Genomic DNA, 19,544 nt, shown 5'->3' on the forward strand with positions numbered 1-19,544 from the left:
GACCAGCTCGTCAAAATTAATGTTAAGTGGAATTTCATTCACAAACATAAAAAGCAATTTAGAACATTTACTGTTGTGTCTAACTCAGATGTACTGCAGTCAAGACAACGGGCTCTTGGCAATCAATTTAATTTAGAACAGAAAGGATTAGTAAGCTGAAGCTTTAACAAAATTATATACAATGTGTAGTTTTATCAACACTGTACAAATCCTACTGTAAACTGGAAGATTTACAAGATTAACAAAAAGAAATTTACTGCGTTCAGTTCAGAAACTATATTGGAACCAAGATTTCCATTTCCAAAAAAATGCTGTAAACATAGTATGTGCAAAACCATATATACAGTATACTGTAACTTGTTGGTACCTATCACTTAATATGGTCTTGACAGGTTGACAAGATGGATTTAAAAAAAAAAAAAGTTTCAAACCTTCCCTCTCAGGAACGGAGCAGCGGTAAAAGATTTTATAAACTTTTACCACAACTTCAAGTTAACATTGAAAGTTTATACAAGGTCCCAGAACTTGGTAAAGTACAAAATAATGTGATTTAAACAAGAAAATACAAAATAAATTATATTTACCAGCAAGTGATTGGCAAGTGTACCAAACATATTTTGTGGCAAAGTTGTCAGAAGTGTGTAACACTCAAGTCTGATCATAAGAACACCACCAGTGAGTGAAGTGGTCATAACCTTCATCAACACAAGAGCCATCCAAACTGATGTTGGCTGGATTTGTTGCAGCATCCACTGCATTAATTAGTGCGTCAAAACTGTGAAATGTGCCTTTAATCGAGATTGATTGGCTAGTGTTGCTACTTTCAAATGTTTAAATCGTGTATTATCATATAAATGTATGCTCATATGGCACCATTTATAAAAGGAGGAAAAAACACTTTTCATACCCCACAGCCCTGTGATGAAGTTGTCAGCAGTTCTCAAGCCATACTGGAATTAGTCTGAAGAATGTGACCCACTGAATCCAAAACATGAGGGTACACATGTTAACCAGTTTAATTAAAAGAATGACCCTGGTTTCTTTTTGTGGCACAGTTTTGATCTATACACAAAGATATACACTGCTTAACCAAAAAAAAGTCCTTTTTCTAGTCCATTTCTATCTGGAGTTGCATTGCTCATGGAGATGTTGATGGGACTGTCAAGCCACTGTGTAAACTCGTCTGAAGCAATCCCAGATCATAATGCTTCTAGGTTTTTGTTTTGTTTTGTTTTTTTCAGCCAGGCAGTGCATACAGAGTTAATGATTTACTGTAGTATCTGACTGATTTGGTCTACTGTTAATTCGTGTGAACACTGTTTTTAAGATTGTGTTCATTTCTATTAAAATGAACATGAAAACTCTGAAAACAAGCCAAGTAATAGAAAGAGTGTACTGAATATAATCTTGTGTCTTGCTACACGCCAAATGCTCACAGTTTGTCACATGCATTAAGATGATATGGTGTTGAGAACAACTAAGACACCCATCTGCATTTGGCAGAAGCAGTGCAATTTCATTTTCATCTCAAATCCTCATGCTTCTAAAAAAGAATGAACAGCAGCCCAGCTGTTCACCATGGGATGTTCAGTCTTCCAACTATTAAACACCCAGAGACAGTGGGTGAAAGTGTACTGCATGCTGTCCATTTTTCTTCTATAAATTAATGGTTTAACATGTATATTTAGAAAATTGAAGACAGTCATAATTATTAATATTAAGGTAAGAACTTTAACTTCTCTGTTATTAGAATATTTTAGCCCATATTACAGCAGACTTAACTGCTTCTCCTCTGTATTCAATTACAGGAGAAAACCTTTTGAACTCCTGGAAAAAGACACATGAAACCAGTGCAGGAACCACTCTTTTAGTCTACCAGGGGCTTTTTAAACAAGAATAACATCAAGCTTGTGCACATGGTCCCCCCTTAGCAGCAAATACTGTTCATACAAGTTGGGGGCATGGATCCTGCAGACAGATATACAGAAATTGTTTTTAAATTATCCTGGCAGTGTTGCGGGGTGCTCTCATGTTGGATTGGAGGAGCATCTCTGGAGTAGGAGGGCATGGCAGGTGTCACAAACTCTGACTGGTTTGGGAGACGCTGGCAGAGGAAGCTCATTGTCGGAGCAGCTGTTACAGAAAATCTCCCCACAGTTCCTGCAGTGATGCTGTGGATAGACAAAAAGAGCTGTTGTTCAGCTAATTGACTGAATAATTTTCTTTTCAAAACACAGTAAATGACTAATTTCAGACCTCCTGTGAGTTTAAAGCCAAAACTGCTGTGTTTAATTTCACGAAAAAAAAAAAAAATGAAATGTCTTGTGTGCATTTCCTGTGATGAGTACTTCCAGGAGAGACCAAGAGTGAAATGGGTATTAAAATCTGCTATAAAATTGTTACGCAAAAAAGAAGAGTATTCCCGCTATGAAAACAACTGACTTTTGATGCGTTGTTTTAAGTCTAGTGAGGACTGACCTTTCTTCTTGAGATGGAGAACTCCTTCTCACACAGCTTGCAGTGAGTAGCATCTTTGTCCTTCAACCAAACCTGACCCCCCTGAAACAAAACACTCTTTTCTTTACTTCATATTACACATTAAAAGAGCAATACCACAAGCAGTTTGACTTAAAAGGATTTTTTTTAATTGAGCTTCTTTGCTTCCAAGAAAATTAGGCATACACTATCATATATATATATATATATATATATATATATATATATATATATATATATATATAAATAATTTTTCAATATTTTCAACTCTGCCTACTACTTTACCTGGAGAGCTTTGTTGGCTTCTTTAATGTCCTCAATCTTAAGTTTAGATCTAATGACAAAGCACATTTAGCATACATACAGTTAGCCACCATAAATCATAAAATATCATGAAAAAAAAACTAAGGATGTGACTGAAATGAAGAAAACATATGAGAGCAATAAGATGGATTTCTAAGATGCATTTATATTATAAATTAAATCAAATTAAAATGTTGAAAGTGGGAAACAGCTTGACTGGCAGAAAGAGAAATGACTATTAAAAGTTTATATACTCGCTGAGTTTGGAGCCTAGTTCCTCTAGAGCTTGTTCTTGATCCTCACAGATGGTCTTCAGCTGAACGTTTTCATCCTGGAGACGATGAAACTCCTTGGAAACCACAGACAACACAAGCCAACATTAGATCAAAGTACAGCGCACATGTGATCCATCGTACATACATGAGATATTTACTTAATAAAACAAACTACACGCAGGTCATGCTCGCATCTCTTTTGTCACCTTTTTCAGTCCGTTGATCTGCAGAGCCTCTGTGCTGAGCTGAGCCACTGTGTCTCTCTCTCTGTCCAGATCGTTTTGTAATGTCTGTCTCCACTCCCTCTCTATCTTCAGGTCTGTCTCCAGCTGCTGGCTGCATGTCCCACGTAACCATAAACATTCACAAATAAAAAAAAAAAAGTAAAAATGACAAACAGAAATAAAGATTATATTACTACACACTGATTTTTATATATTCAATTTGTATTATGTTCTTGCTTCTTCAAGTTGAAGTCTGGCGTGTCAATTGTTGAACAAGCAGATGTATAAAACTTAAAGTAGGGCTTCTAGGTTAATGAATTAAGTCAGAACAAACTCTAGGGGGAGTGTTAGCAGCAACAACTGGCTTACCCATACTAAACAGCTTTTCTATGTGAAATGTACAATTAAGCTTATGTATAAGTGCACGTCTTGCTTACAGCTGCTTCTCTCTGTGTTCAATCTGCCGCTGCAGGCTGTCGGCCTTGTTAGCGAAGTCCAACTTGAAGCGTCTGGTTCCCTCCTCGGCTGAGGTGCGCTGCCTCTCTGCCTCCTGTAATCTGTACCATTATAACCAGGGACAAACTCAGGACCATGGAGAGAAAAAACTGGGAGGTGGGTGGGGGCGTTTGAAGGGGGGAGAGGAAAAAAACACAAGTGGGTGGGATGATGGAAGGGTAAAGAGGAAAGTTGAAGACTGGTGCATCAGGGGATAAAGATGAAGAAGGAATGGCTAAAGCTGGGAATAAGTAAGGTGCTGTAATCTGCACTGTTACAGCACCAGGAAGTAAACACAGGGATGAGATTTGAACTATGGAAGTACAAAACATAACATTAGGAAATATGAAGGAGGGATAGCTCCGAAATAAAGATCTAGATGACATAATGAGATAAAAGCAAGAGTATAGACAAAATAAGTGAAGGATAACTAACCAAATGTAGCTTCTAAGTGCCGACAGACAAAAAGAAGTCACGCCTTTGAAATTTCAATATATTTCAATATATCTGGTTGCTCTGCCCAGGGTGGAGAAGCTATTTCAGCTATTTGTTTTAAGGATAACATTTTAAAGGTATCATAACACATTAAAGAAAAAATTCTTTCTCCTTTAAAATCCTCATAAAAAATGTGTCACTGTTCACATCATCAACAAGCTAAACATGCCCAAAAACTCAACCATAGCCAGCACTTTCAAAACACTTAGTTTTATTGATGACTGCGGTAAAAGTCAGTAGCTGCAAGTTTTAAACAGCTGTATCATATTCATTTCTGTACAAATTCAGAGCATTAAGAACATGTACTTTGACTTGGCAGAGAGATTACTACCTAATATAGATCACAGAAGTCAGTAAATATGCCAAGACGATCACAACGACGCAGTTTCCTTAATGGACATTTACAGCTCTGTAGTTCTTACATTTGGCTGAGCACACAAACATCTGAATCGCATAAACGGCTGCTGGTCCCATTCAGTAGTTCACATTCGGCAAACCCAACCTGTCATTTTCACTTCAGGGAAATTTAAAAGAGGATGTAGAACGAATAGGAAACAAGCTGTGTCCACAATCACTCCCCTTGTATATTTATGTTGCACTACATTTGCTTTTCCACATGCTTGAATGTTAAAATTGTAAACAAGAAATTAATGCTATAAATCTCCGCTTTATACTTTCTGAAATCAATTGTAACATCCTAAAATATCACGGGATGGGATTATTATTATTAATTACCTGCTCATGAGTCAATAACTATTGCAAAGGGCTTGACAGTGATTTCAGACACAGCAAGGGTCGTTACAGCAGGTCAGGAGGTGCAACACATGCAACGTAAACCAGGAACAGATGAGAAGCAGGAAACTGCACAAACACATTCCTGTCTGACTGCTCGTCTGCAGCGACCCTCCGTGACTGCGATGGGCAGCGGTGCAAACTGATGTAGCGAGGCTTTGTTGCTCTGCTCAAGCTTTACAGCTGAACAGTGTTACCTACTTGAGCTGCGTTAAAATAAATGTCCTCTAATGGCACAGGGACTGTGACAGACAGGAAAGCACAGGTGCAGTTATTCAAATATCTCAGCTAAGCCAGCATGGACTGCGGGACTATGTAAGCATTGTTTTGCTAACAAGGGGCAGGCAAGTCTACTTATTTTGTGAAACAGGAAGCAGGAAAGTCTGTAGTGATGACAATATCTCTCCAGAGAATACATCTCTCATCACCATCCTATAGCAGCTACCACTTTCACTTTATTCTACATCCAAAAGATGCTGCTTAAATATACGAAATCAACCTATTGTAATCATTTTTAATGTTTATTAGTCACAACAAATACCCTATGAGTCCCAACTAACTTAGTGCCTTTCTTACTGCATATAAACTGACTATTTAAAACTGTGTAGCATGTATAAAGCAGTAAATAATTAATTTCAAATGTGTTTTTACTTTTTAAGAAATTTCTAACACCAAGATTCTGACTTAAGACTGAGTCTTGTCAGGACATTCACAAGAAACATTTCTTTCCTTCTTTTAAACTCAGGTGTCACAAACAAAAATGTGAAAAGTGCTGCAAAAATCTCTATAAATCCATGGACTTCACTGCAGAGGATGTTTCCTGAATTAAACCAAATGTGCTGTCCAGTTTCATCTGATTTGGCAGCTCCCAGGCCCTAAATTCAATTGAAATATGTGTGCAAAATAACAGGAAAGTTCCCTCTAAGTTTAGTCGGTTATTTATGCGTGCATGTCCTCAGAAGGAGATGTCCTTGACTAGCTTGTACTGGTGCTCTGTGTCTGTGCTGGCACATTTCACAAATGACATAGCAAGTGTTCTGGTCTGGCTGAGCAGATCCTTATCACTGCACAGGAGAGCAGAAATAAAACCAAAAAGAAAAGTAAATTTAAACATGGAGGTTTCAGTGGATAATGGATGGAAAATGGATATATGGAAGATGGATGTTGAAAAAGGAGACAAACAGAAGGGAGGGAAGGAGGAGGAAAGAAAAGAAGTAGGAAGAAAGGATGTCAATACATCAGTATTCTTTGTGGCGCCAATTACACTGAACATATTTTTGTGATTTATCACCATAAGCATAGCAGGAAGTGGTAATGAGACACTAAAAAAGAGGCGGCCAGGTTCATGCCAACATCAGATTTCTACATTCTGGATATATTTTTTTTCATACTAAGAGTGAGCAATGAGAAGAGGTTGGGAGGAGGAGAGAAAGATAATGTAGAAGACAGATGAACAGAACTCCATTTGACAAAATCTGGAAGTTTCAGGTTATATTTGAACAGAACTGCTGCATATTATCAACATGAAAGATTTAAGCCAGAAAAGCAAAACACAACAAAAACACTAATTATCGCCATTCTAATTTCTCTAGAGTAAACATGTTCAATTCAGAAGGGGGGGGGGTATTTCTCACATTAGCAGGTAGATAATTTAATTTCATATTTTTATAAAGACACTTTAATTGCTCTAATAAAATTTTCAGCTATAACAACACAAAACTCCAGCTGAAAGTGTTGCCAAAGTCTTTGTCCTGCAGTGTCAGCCTACATAAAAATTGGTCAAGCGCAAAAAACAGTCACAGCCAATCACAAATAAGATGGAGCATACAGGAGCCAATGGGAAAGGAGAGGGGAAGGATGGATCATGTTGACTGGCAGACAATGGGGCAAGAAGGGAGCATCAATGGACCAGCAGGCAGCTACTTAATGACAAACACGAAGCACTTACTGTTAACATGCATGAAAATATCTGCAGTTTATGGTATCAGACATGATAAGTTAAGTGGTATGGGGTTCCCTCAAAGAAATTATTATTGACGATGAGATACAGTATAACCCACAATAACGAGGGAAACATCATGATGTAATGATAAGGCTTTTCACCTCATGACCCATTTCCTTGGGGAAACCCCAACAAAGAGAAAGAAGGCTTAAATAATTTGTCTTAATGTTCTCTTCTGCTTAACTACAATGGAAACAAAGCTGAACTCTTAATTACTAATTCCTTACACAATAACAAAAAACTGTGGTAGACCTGGTTAAGACAGCTGGATGTGCGGTGGAGGCACAAAGGTCTGAGTGATGTGATTAGTGGGTGTGATGTGCTTTTACAGGCAGAGTACAGTATCTCACCTCTGCTCCAGCTGCTTCATGGTGGCAGTGATCTGATTGGTCTTCTCCTCCAAACGACTGATCATATCATTCTTCTTCTTCATCTCCTCATCGGATGACTGGAAAATGAGAATGAGTGACTTTTATAAGCACTGATGACTATTATGCATTCTAATGTCTGACTTTTGGATTATTAAAGGGGAGTATCTTTCTGTCAGTACCTGCATTTTCTGGTACATTTCTACATTGATGGCTTTCACCTCGTCCAGCTGCTGTCTCAGTCCAATCAGTGTGTCCTGTTAATTAAAAATCCAACACTTAAATTGTTTAAAAATTCTAATATTAACATAAATCAGTACACTGAAATGCAGCCTTTTCTCAAGCAGCAAATTAAGATGTTACAAAACTGGGTAAGATAACATAAAAATACAATAATGTAATATTACATTATCTTGTTATATCGTAAGAATAAGCCCCCATCCTCCAGTTTCACTGCTGATTGACTTCATGAAGGTTTGGATTTTAATGCATCCAGCTTTACCAAGCTGAAACTAGAAGCACTCAGAGAGCACAGACACTCTTATATATACTTCAAGCTAATATTATTATTTATTGCCATCATCAGGATAGATGCCACATCTTATTTGGAACCTTTGACCCTGGAAACATACCCTTATACACCAAGATGAAGCAAATAGCTACAACAGTTTAGAAGTTATTGATGAAATTTGCATTTTATCTAATGACGGCAATCTGGGTTAGCTGCTAGTGTATTTAACCTCTACCATGATATCATCTTGTAATATTCTTTTTGTTAATGATGATGGTGTGCATTATCTGATGAGTTAAAAGGTGTAAAGGCAAAGGGTTCCCTTTCTCTTAATAGTAAAGAATCCTTTAAAACAAATTTCTGGATCCAGACAGTGAACCGAATCACCTCTAAAATGCAATCATTTGTTCCTTATTACATATCTAACATTTCCTAAAAAATGTAAGCAAAATCCATACATAACTTTTTGAGTTATGTTGCTGAGGCGGAGGTTATGTTTTCAGCGGCATTGGTTTGTCTGCCTGTCTGTTAGGGACTAACGTACCTAACAGCTTGGCTCTAAATATCAGTGGCTGGTGTTTCTGTTGAAGAGTTCACGTTGGTAGCGGGAGGCCAGACACTAGCAAGGCCAGAAATGTCAGCTTTATCTTGCCATCATCCTTCTATTAATGAAGCTTTACAGCTGTTCAATGTGGAATCTCTTTAAAGAAAGTAAGAAATCTTTGTTGACCTGTTTTTCATGAATATCCTTCTCCAGAAGCTTCATGGCCAGCTCCATTTCCTGTTTCATTGACACTTGGACTACCAACTCATTCTCCACATCCTGACAAAGGACACAACACATGCATATAAATGATTATTCCACCTATTTCACATATATTTTAAAGAAACATATTACACACAGGTCCAGGTCTGACCTGTCTGAGCTGGCACTCCTCTTTCAGCTGCCTCTGAGCCTCATTGTACATCTCATCCAAACCCTGACGAGACTGTTTGTAAGTGTCTCTCTCCACTGACACATCTCCTTCAGTAACCTACATCAAGAGGAAAAACATTAAAGAAGATTATTTTTCTGTTTTGAGACAGCATATGTGTTCTTCTAATTTTGTGTAGCTGTGTACCTCTAAATGTTGCTGTGCCTTTAACAGAATCAGGTTGTTTTCACTCCTCAGCTGTTGGTTTTCTTCCTGCAGTTTGATGATGTTGTTCTTGGCTATTGCTAACTGCAGACACAAACATGTATATGGTAACTGAAGGATGAACAGTAACGGGCTCTTTTGCTCAAACTGATGCTGTAATTTCTGAGGATTAGATGCAGTTTTTTTTGTTTGTTTTTTTTCTGTGGGTCTTACCTCCTCAATAAGTTTGGAGTTGGACTTTTCTAGAGAGTCAACTCTGCCCTGAAGACCATGAACTGTAGAGCTGTGCAGTAAAACACAAAATTACTAATACAATCTGATCAATTAGTTTAACAATTGAGCAGCTGAGCTCAGGAGAAAGAGCAGTTGTCTTCCAACTGGAAAGTAGGTGGATCGATTTCAGGCTTCCACTGACTACATGTCGAAGTGTCCTTGGGCAAGACACTTAACCCTACATTGCCTCCCGATGTGCCTGTCGGGGTGTGAATGTGTGTGACATGTAGTGTAAAGCCCTTTGAGGGGTCTAACTGAATGGAAAAGTGCTCTTTAAGTACAAGTTACAAAGTACAGAAACAGTCATTTTTTTCTTTTAGATTATGGGACTGGGATTATAGTGGCTATAATTATTCATGGCTGATGCTTTACATTGTGTATTTAGGCACAGCTTTTACTCCTTTGATTAGAAACTTTATGGTAACTTTTGGAAAACCCTTCAGACAGGTGTCTTTGAGTACAAAACAAAGGTCTTACTTCAGCTGTCGGTTCAGTTCCTCTACATAGTTCTTCTGATCCAAAATGGATGCAATCTGGCTATTCCTGTTGCCATGGAAACAAACAACTCTGCATCACAGATGGAATAAAAAAATAACTAGTGCAAAAGCATTTTAGTCATTAATGAAAAGATCTTACCTCTCCTCACTCCTGTAGTCATCAATATCATTTTTCAAGTACATGGAGAAGTCGATCACTCCAACCTAAAATAAAAAGATGAATAAACTAGCATCACTGAAAAGGTGTCAACAATTGAAAAAAGAAATGATTGAACATCATCAACTGATATAGGTCTTTTCGACTTCAGTCTGCAATCAGCCAGGTGTTTCTGAGAATAAGAAATGTGTGGTCATTTTAAAAATGAAAACTAGTTCAAAACAAAAAACCTAAAACCACATACATGCATGAAAGCTGCTATTTCAGCATGGAGTTAATAAAGAGAGGCTCACATGACTGATTACATCAGATAATTCCACATCACAAGTATCTCAGTCTCATTCAGTCCGGTGTAAAAACAACCTGCAGGATTCTTGTAATAGTGAGAAATGTGCCAAGTCTCCACCCATAAATGGAAGCATAACCCTGGAGCCCCAGTCCTCCCTCTCCTTCCTGATGTCAAAATAAAATTACTCAACAGATAGTTTTAATCTCTGATTGCGATTCCTGAAACTATACAGCTCCAGAACACGTGTCACAGAAATGCAGAGTTGATTAGTATATTGGAAGCAGAAAAGGTTTATTTAATCATAATACAAACAGAGGGAATGTCAATGAATGGTAATTTCATCTGATATTTTTTATTCTAGATACTGTATCATGCCCAGCGTCAGAGAGGATTTTTTTTTTTAAATTGTCAGCACTGCTTACCTGAGAGTCGAGGTCCTCGCCTTTGACACACAGGTTAGCATCAATGACGTTCAAGCCCACCAGCAGGCCCACAATCACTGCCCCCTCTTCCTCCAGCATCAGTGCTGAATTCTCATAAAAATCACTGAGGAGGAGGAGAAAACCTTTTTTCTTTAAGTACAGAATCTCCTATTTATGTTGAATCAAAGTTTTGCTGTTAAAACACCAGTAAAGAGTGGCATTTTCTCTTTCATTTACCTGAGCAGGTCTTTTCGAGTGATGAGAAGTCTTAGGTAGTCGGCCAGCCGTTTCTGCATGAGAGCCAGACGCAGCCATGCTCTGGCTCTGCCTAAAGGAGTCCTAGAAAGCACACACAATCATTTCAGTGATAAGGTGACCTTTTGAGAAGGTAGTGAGGGTTTTGTGCTGTTGGTGTACCATGATATACACTCACTGGTCACTTTATTTCACGTTTAATTGCTTGTTAGCAAATATAGCTCATCAGCCAATCACATGGCAGCAACTATGTGCTGTTATGCATGTATGTTCATGATGACTTGCTGTATATCAAACCAAACATCAGAATGGAGAAGAACGGAGATTTAAGTGACTTTGAACATGGTTTTTGGTACCAGATGGGCTGGTCGGAGTACTTCAGAAACTGCTGTTGTACTGGTTACAACCAAAATTTGCAGAATACCATCTTTGTACACACAACACGTTGAACCGCGGACCAGATGGGCAACAGAAGCTTAGACTACGCCGGGGGCCATTCCTGTCAGCCAAGTACAGGAAACTGTCAAACTGAGGCAAAAATGTACACAGGCTCACAAAAACAGGACAATCGATGATTGGAAAACGTTGCTGGGTCTGATGAGTCTCAATTTTGACTGTGACATTCAGGTAATAGGGTCGGGATTTGGTGTAAACATGAAAACATGGATCCATCTTATATTGTATCAACATTTCAGGCTGGTGGTGTTGTAATGGTGTGGGGGATCATTCTTATTACAATTTAGGCCTCATTTAAACACCACAGCCTGTACTGTTACTGACCATGTCCATCCCTTTATGACCACAGTGTACCATCTTCTGATGGCTACTTCTTGCAGGATAATGCATCATGTCTCAAAGCTCAAATCATCTTAAACTGGTTTCTTGAGCATGACAATGACTTCACTGTACTCCAGTGGCCTCCACACTCAGCAGACCTTAGTCCAATAGAGCAGCTTTGGGATGTGGTGTAACGGGAGATTCTCATCATGGATGAGCAGCCAACAAATCTGCAGCAGCTGTGTGGTGCCATCATGTCAACATGGAGCAAAATCTCTGAGTAACGTTTCCAACACCGTATTGAATCAATGCCACGAATAATAAAGGAGAGTTCTAAAGGCAAAAGGGAGTCCAACCTGGTACCAGCAAGATGTACCTAATAAAGTGGCCAATGAGTGTATGGGTGCAGATCTGCAGAAGTTTGTTTTTTCTGTCTGTCTGTCTGTCAGTCAGGCCCAGTTTGTGTCTTTTTAAACTTGAAATTTAAAATTTCAAGAGTGACAAATCAGACTCTACTTTTTTCATATATATAAAGGTGTAAGTATTAAATATTTTCCTCAAAAACCGAGCTTTTAGTAAAATCTTCTGAAAGTTGATTAGGCCCCATCAGAATTCTTAAATTTTATTGACTCTGACCCCACGGTTTGTACAGTTTTTGTATCTAAACTTAGGCTCTGCACTGTTATACGACACATCTGTTGGTCTGACTCAGCACCAGGAAAGGAAAAAGTGTGTTTTCCATCTGAACAAACACAAATGTTCCTCATTTTGCAGGGTCAGACAAAACGAGAATATTTCTCATTTCATTGCCTGCTTGAAAGGTCATCATGCACATGTGGTTCATTTAACTTACAAATATGTTTCTGTCAAGCTATTCCCACAATCTGCCTAACACTGACAACAACAATCATTTTTAAGCCCACTATTACCTAAAACTGGCCGTATGACACACAATCTGCTTGATGCACATTTATTTAATATGTTTAAATAAAAAGAATAAAAGAAAAACAGGGAAAGTGAGAAATAAGACAGCAGATTGGAGAAAGCTGAAGTGAAAGTAAATGACACTCAGGTACTTCCCTGAAATAGCTCAGATCACATTCTCATGTTACTCCTGTTTGTGTGTAATTGCTGTAGCTCATGTTCCTACATCATCTCATTAGGTCAAGTTGACTGAGTTGAGGAGTGTGCATGAATGTATTCTTTACTTAAGGCCGGGAAGATCTCGTACGGATGCTGAGATCTCTGCTGCTTCTGGACACAGTTTCTCCACCAGCTCCAGTGGACCCCACAAAGACTTGTTAAAACCCAAAAAGGACTTTTTCACTGAAAAGGGAGAAATCAGTTAACAAACTTTCTTGGCAGAGAAATGAATAAGGTAGAAGATAACACAATAGAAGCCCTAAACTCACACCTAGCACGATCTAAAAGATCCACCTCTCTTACCTCTGAGACCATGTTTAAGGCAGTGCTCCATGACAACAAAGAACTGCTGGAGAGGTGGGTAGTCCGAGTCCAGAGTTCGCCCAAAGCTCAGAGCTGACTCGATCAGACCTTTAATACTCAGCTTGGCCATGTTCAGCAGGTTTGCTCGCTCCATGGCCATGGGGTCTCGCAAGGCTACAGGACAAATACAGAGGAAATACTTAAAATAATATGTAAATATACATTTGATTATTCAAAATATCTTGGATGTGAATGACAAGAGTATGAATAAACCAATTTCACTTCTCAGTTGTTTTCTTTTTGTTTGAAAACAGCAATCTACTCAATTAAAACAAAAAACGGTGAGTTACTAAGAAAGACAATTTTACTAAATATACAGATTATGTTGTTTACAGAGACAGACTGTATATATGTACTTGTCTGCCTTCAGTACAGATCTGTATTACTACTGAAAATGTATGAAGAATTACGAAGAAGGTAATCACGCAGTACCAACCACAGACTGAACTTATTATATAAAGCATGAATGGACATTGATTCATCATGCAAAACTACAAAATTCAATATTCTCTATTCCCAAGTTACCAAAAAGAACAGTTCCCTGTGTGATGTAATACAATGGTAATTATGCATCTTTTCTGTCTTGTTAATTAAAACTTTGTTTGCATTTTCAAAGTACAAGGGAAATGCTTAGTGGAAACACTAAAAACATTTCTTTGTATTTATTAAAAAAAAAAAAAAAAAAGACAAGTTTTTATTACAATTTAAAAAAATAGGGGGGGAGGAGGAGGGGTGGTATAACTAAATGAACTGAGGCCTGAACAACTGAGTCAGCCAGGTTAATGTCTTACAAGCCGTCATTATCTCAGAAGCATGTTTATTGTAGGGAAATACTTCAAAAGGTCAAATCCACTTTAAACATAAAATGCATATCTGCATTTGTCTGTCAGATCAGTGTCCTGTCAAAGATCAACAGAGTATAGAAAAAGTGCCAAACATATCAGAAGTGAATTTGTTTCGTAAATCTGTGACCCAAGTCAAATAACTCTTTGAAACCTGTACTTATTAGCTCATTAAAAATTAATCAGTGTATTTTTTTAAGACTAAATAAACAACTACATTTTGATTAATGCTAATATCTAAGACCAGATACTGTAACATTTCCCAGCCGTATGCATTTAAAAACTCTACATGTGGAACCCTGGGTTAATGTTTAGCCAAACACCAGGACGGGACAGAGTAATGTCAAGTGAAATGTTGTTTGTCAGAGTTTTAAATGTAACAAGCAGGCCTGGATGTACATACACAGATAAATCAACTAACTATTTCTTGGCTGATGATTGTTTGGAGCACTGAGGCAGTGAGCCTTGAAGAAGCGAAAACTTTCATCATGTGACTTCAAATACAGTAACTGAGTATGAAAAGGGCCAAATCTAAAGCAACTTGAACCCTAAAACTGCAAACGTAATGCAAGATTGAATGTATAAGGCAGAGTTTGAATTTGTCCTGAACTGTATCTGCACTCAAGATTTCCTAAAGACATTAACATTAAAAACTGCTCTTTTATTATTATTTTTGTGCTTTAAGCGATTAGTTTAAAATACAAGAATGCTTAATGTACTTTAACATAATCTCAATAAAAGCAGCAAACTGTCAAATATAAGTTGCTGAAACCAGCTGTTTTGGTATTTTGCTTAATATAAAATATAAAAAGTTAATTATTAAAATAACTGGCCATTTCAGCTGATCAGTCATTCATGTGCAAGTCTGTGATGCACACATGACAGAAATATTATTTTTAGTTGAGGGTGTGGGAGGGTACAAGAAGCTTGACAACACATAAATAAAGATACTGGCTGCAGGGCAGAGAGATTGGAGCTCTTGCTCGTGTTAAGCCTGTACTATTACGATGTTTATCAGCAGAATGACACCACAAAGTATTACAACCCCCTGAGGACTAATTTCCAGTTGCATCAGTTAGGCATGTGATGCTTCAGTCAGCACAGCTGAATGGTTGTATAAACAAGTGCAGAATTTACTGTATCACTGTGAATGGTGGTTGTGGTAGGGGTGGGGGGTGCTATGCATGTATGAAAAAATCAATTGGTTTCACTTAACAGCAGAGGAAATGATAGTCACGTCGACCACACCAGTTGAGACTATTTGATATGCTCCAATCAGCTTACTTAATTAATCACATACTTCGCATTTTCTATAAATCTAAATTATTCCCTACGTCTTTTATTAATCAACGTCTTTAAACCATGTCGATACTCTACCTTGGACAGTCCAGTCCCCTGGAAGAGACGTCCTGTGTTCTGACACTTTGGGCAGGACATGAATGCTCCCTGAAATAGTCTCGGACGCTTTCCTGGCCAAAGCGAAGATAGGAGCCTGCCATCGCCCGTCTCCTCCACCTCCTCCTCTCACTGTGCTGGTGATGTTAGCTTTATCCCCAGCACCAGTTTTCTCTTCCTGTAGCCTCAAAATCCCAAACACCTGTGATTTTTCCTTGCTGCTGTCCGCCTCAGACAGAGACAGGTCGTGCTCTGCAGCCGATGCCATGTTCAAGTGCGTCTGAAATTATTAAAACTATGTATGCTGCTCGATGCACAAAAAATAAAAAACAAAAAGCCAAATATGCTAACCGTTAGCGGGCTAGCTTTCATGAACAATGCACCGGGCAACCATTATGGTAATTGTAGCATATAAAAAATAGGCTACCTGGGATACCACTGGCCAAAGGATGACAGGTCTAACCAGTGTTAGGTAAAGATCAACTGTCCTCGCGCTACCAGGCCGCCAATCGTTTAACAGGCGACAGTCTCACAACATGATAAGCGTTACAACCCGCGGCGAAAGTACAGAAAATTGCTTTTCGAGAAATAAGCCTTTTCTGTACATCGCGGCGGCGTACAGATTTGTTTACAGCCAGCAAACCTAACCGACAGTTGGCGACTCCACAGTTCCGCTGCACCCTCCGGAGGGGCGGTGTCAAAAGGCCCACAAGACACACAAAAGGCAGCACTACGTAATGATTTTAGAGGCTGTTGTGTTGGTAACATGCTGCCCTCTGCTGCTGAAAGTGAGAATTACAGGGCGGTGTGCGGGTCAAAGATGTGAGACCCTTTTTCAGATGAGAGGAGGGAAAGAGCCTAATGCATAATCATGTAGAATAATCCCTAAAAGGCTGCTTTTGATTCTGTAGGGGCATTTGGTGTAGCGATAGGTGACAAATTTACATTCCTTTTAAAGTAATCAGAGTACTTTCCACCTGTTAGAAGCAGGTATAGAATTTTTTTATTAGTTTTTTGTAGTTTCTGCTGGGGGGTATTTGGGCTTCTGACCTTCATATTTACAACTATATACTAAATCCACATTGGCAAACGTCTTAAATAACAATACAAAGGAATCGATCAAAATGTTGTAGTGTAATGGTGTGAATGACAAACACCCACAAAGTCAACAGTAAAAAGAAAGGAGAAGTGAAGAGTACAAGACTGTTAGTGGTTAGGGTTTCCAGTGGAAAAAAACATATTGTGTGTTAAATTTAGGTAGGCCTACTATACACAATCATCGGTTGTATTATCAATTAGTTTGCACAGTTATCTGCTTTATTATTACATTTATTTTACATTATAAATGTAAGAACAAAAGCTTGGGGGGAGGGGGGGGGGGCATCAATACTACTCTGAGAAAATAAGCAAACGATAGACAGCAGAGATAGCTGGTTCCACATGTCTGACATGAGTCATGTCACATGACTCATGAAAAGTTATCTATCAGTAGGTTTCTGCTAAACAAATTTTTACTAGAGCAGTGGTTCTCTAGTAAGGATGACTGTGGAAATGTTCTTTCACAGACAAAGTAAGAACATGAGATGACATTAGCGTGCAGTGAGAGTTATCACAGACGTGGTCGGCCATTCAAATATCAGCTTCCATCATACCTTGGCTGTAGGCTAACCGCTCCATACTCTCACTGTGAGTGATGCCCCAGCGATGGAGACTCTGAGGAGAATACATGATGAGGGGGTCTCCTCTCAGACTGCTGTCTTGCTGCAAAGGGGATAAAAAAAAATCCCACAGTCTTGAAGTGATTCACTCTGGAGTGGTTTATCTTGAGATTTCTGATGTGCTTGGATGTGCTGAACAGAAATGCCTGCTTGACATAAGAGATCAGAGGTACCAGAGAAAATGGGATGTGGAGCAGCACCCTACTCAGTGGACTGAAATTATGTTGGTTATAAAAGTAATTGAAATAAAAGTAAAAATATATTTTTAGATGCACATGGCTATGTGATTAGTTTTGAACCATGCTAGGCTAATGTAAAATTTAGCTATCACTTTTACCAGCCTAACTCCAGATTACTGAAATGCTACCTCTTCAATTCTGCTATGAACAAATGGAATTAAACAAGCTAGACACATTAATGAACTGCCATAATTGTTATTTAATCTAGACAACAGAGACCATTATTCCTCGCAATCCTGTCACTTATCCGAACAAACACCCCTCACATCTACACACCCTTTACTATCAGGAATAATATATGCTGATTTGCAGTTTTGAGAGGAAAATAAAATTACAACAAAATGAAAGTGGATGTAGTACACTCACCACAAAAATTTCAAGGAGTTTGATTAATTATTTCCCTCAAGAGGAAAACATTTACACTGGGTCCTCAACCTTAACACAACATTGCTGCAAAAAACTCCAATTACACCAATGGCAAATTCCAAGATCCATCATAGCTGTTTTTGCACAGAAACTACAGTAAAGGTTTGTAACAAAACCCACTGTTTTCCTCCTCTTGCCTAGTTTTCCTGCCCTCCGCCTCTCTAATCGCTCAGGACTGACCAGGAATCATATGACCACTTCCTTGCAAATCTGTGCCTTCTTAGCTCTCTGTATATATTGCCTGCATTAAATCCCTGAAAGGCTGCTTTTCAATACAGCGAGCAGAAAATATGATTCATTGTTGATATGCAGTCTGTGCATGTGTGCTCTTCCCATTCATATGTACATTTGTTCAGTTCATCTTTTTGTTTGCCGAACAGTATAAATGACTGACAGCTTCATGGTTTTATCTGTCACAGATATTTTCTACATGTTTGTCTGTATTTAATACTGCATTTAACTACCTTTAACACTGTGCCAGAAATGTTTAAAAAGTGGTAACAAAGAACTATATTTCATCACTTAAGCCTAAAATTATTGCCTTATATTATTTTTATGTATTTAAAAAAAATAAACATAAGCAATTTGGTTTCTATTATCTGGAGCTACATGCACAGTACATGCATCCTACTGATAAGACTGACTTATTACAACAGCTTACATCAAAAAGCTGAATGATCAAATCACTGCATCATGTTGTCGCATGATTCCCCACCCTTTTCTCCATCCCCCTCACACATTTTCCACTAATCTTTGAACCACACCTAAGCATGCTCACTACAACACCACACTCTGAGGGTGGTGCAACTTTTGACCATTTGACAATCTAAATCAGTGCAGGAACACACTCTCCTATTAAAGAGACAACTGCTCCAGCCAATCAATACACTCTACTGGAAGCTCTGTCCACCAATAGCGATGGGATGCTGTTTCATCGTAGTAGCCTGCCTTTCACGGTGCAGCAATGCTGCATTTGGAGTGTTGCTATTCTCAGACTCCAGTAAATTTACTTAATATCATTATAATATGTGCATAAGTCATAGTATTTATCAAGAGAAATTACATGTAGCTTTTAAAAATTGCAGTCAAATTGTAGCAATATTAGTACAATATGTTATAGACTGCTGCACGTGTGATAGCTGTAATTATGCCTCCTGCATGTATCAAACCATGTATCTAACATGTATCAAACGTGTATCTAATGTGCTATAATTACTTAAATATGCTTATTTTAGGGGAATGACCATCTCACCTCAGCATGAAGAAGCACTGTGTAGATCCTTAGTCATTCCATATGTCTGCAATCTGAAGGCTGTTCTTATACTTTCACCTTCAGGCAGTGGGGTCTTCATAAATTCTCCAAGATGAACTTGATGTACATCAAAGCTTTAGTCCATCAGTCTAGTTGTAGCAGCTACAGGCACCAATTAGCATCTTCTAACACATCAGCAGTAGTGAACAGATAAAGATATTGTCAGTCTACCTTTGCATTTTTCTTTTAAGATACTGCAAGGCTGCAGTATTAATATGAATGTCTGCAGCTCAGAGGCAGTAAGCCGGCACACGCACTGGGGATATCACTGACAGAAACCACAACTATCACCCCACACAGCACCCAATGGCAATCGAGCAGGCAGGCTTGGAGGGG

General features: G+C 38.5%; 1 protein-coding gene across 3 annotated transcripts; it reads right to left on the reverse strand.

The window, feature by feature from the left end:
* Positions 1-115: 115 nt before the first annotated feature.
* On the reverse strand, positions 116-19,452 carry rufy2 (RUN and FYVE domain containing 2). 3 transcript variants are annotated; one of them, XM_041983172.1, is made up of 20 exons: positions 19,149-19,452; positions 17,166-17,274; positions 13,217-13,390; positions 12,979-13,096; positions 10,976-11,077; positions 10,739-10,862; positions 10,010-10,074; positions 9,851-9,916; positions 9,314-9,383; positions 9,083-9,184; positions 8,879-8,995; positions 8,692-8,784; positions 7,633-7,707; positions 7,433-7,530; positions 3,736-3,855; positions 3,281-3,410; positions 3,054-3,148; positions 2,782-2,830; positions 2,479-2,559; positions 116-2,171 (listed from the first exon to the last, which is right to left on the reverse strand). In XM_041983172.1, the coding sequence occupies exons 2-20, from the start codon at positions 17,239-17,241 to the stop codon at positions 2,028-2,030; spliced, it is 1,899 nt and encodes a 632-aa protein (XP_041839106.1). In that variant the 5' UTR covers positions 17,242-17,274; positions 19,149-19,452; the 3' UTR covers positions 116-2,027. The 3 variants fall into 3 exon arrangements, with proteins under 3 accessions (XP_041839106.1, XP_041839097.1, XP_041839116.1); XM_041983163.1 differs by lacking the exons at positions 17,166-17,274; positions 19,149-19,452 and adding an exon at positions 15,496-16,215; XM_041983182.1 differs by lacking the exons at positions 116-2,171; positions 2,479-2,559; positions 2,782-2,830; ... (3 more) ...; positions 17,166-17,274; positions 19,149-19,452 and adding exons at positions 4,483-6,144; positions 15,496-16,214.
* Positions 19,453-19,544: the final 92 nt, after the last annotated feature.

This window comes from Melanotaenia boesemani, chromosome 1 (genome assembly GCF_017639745.1).
Source record: "Melanotaenia boesemani isolate fMelBoe1 chromosome 1, fMelBoe1.pri, whole genome shotgun sequence".
In the NCBI taxonomy this organism is placed as follows: Eukaryota; Metazoa; Chordata; class Actinopteri; order Atheriniformes; family Melanotaeniidae; genus Melanotaenia; species Melanotaenia boesemani.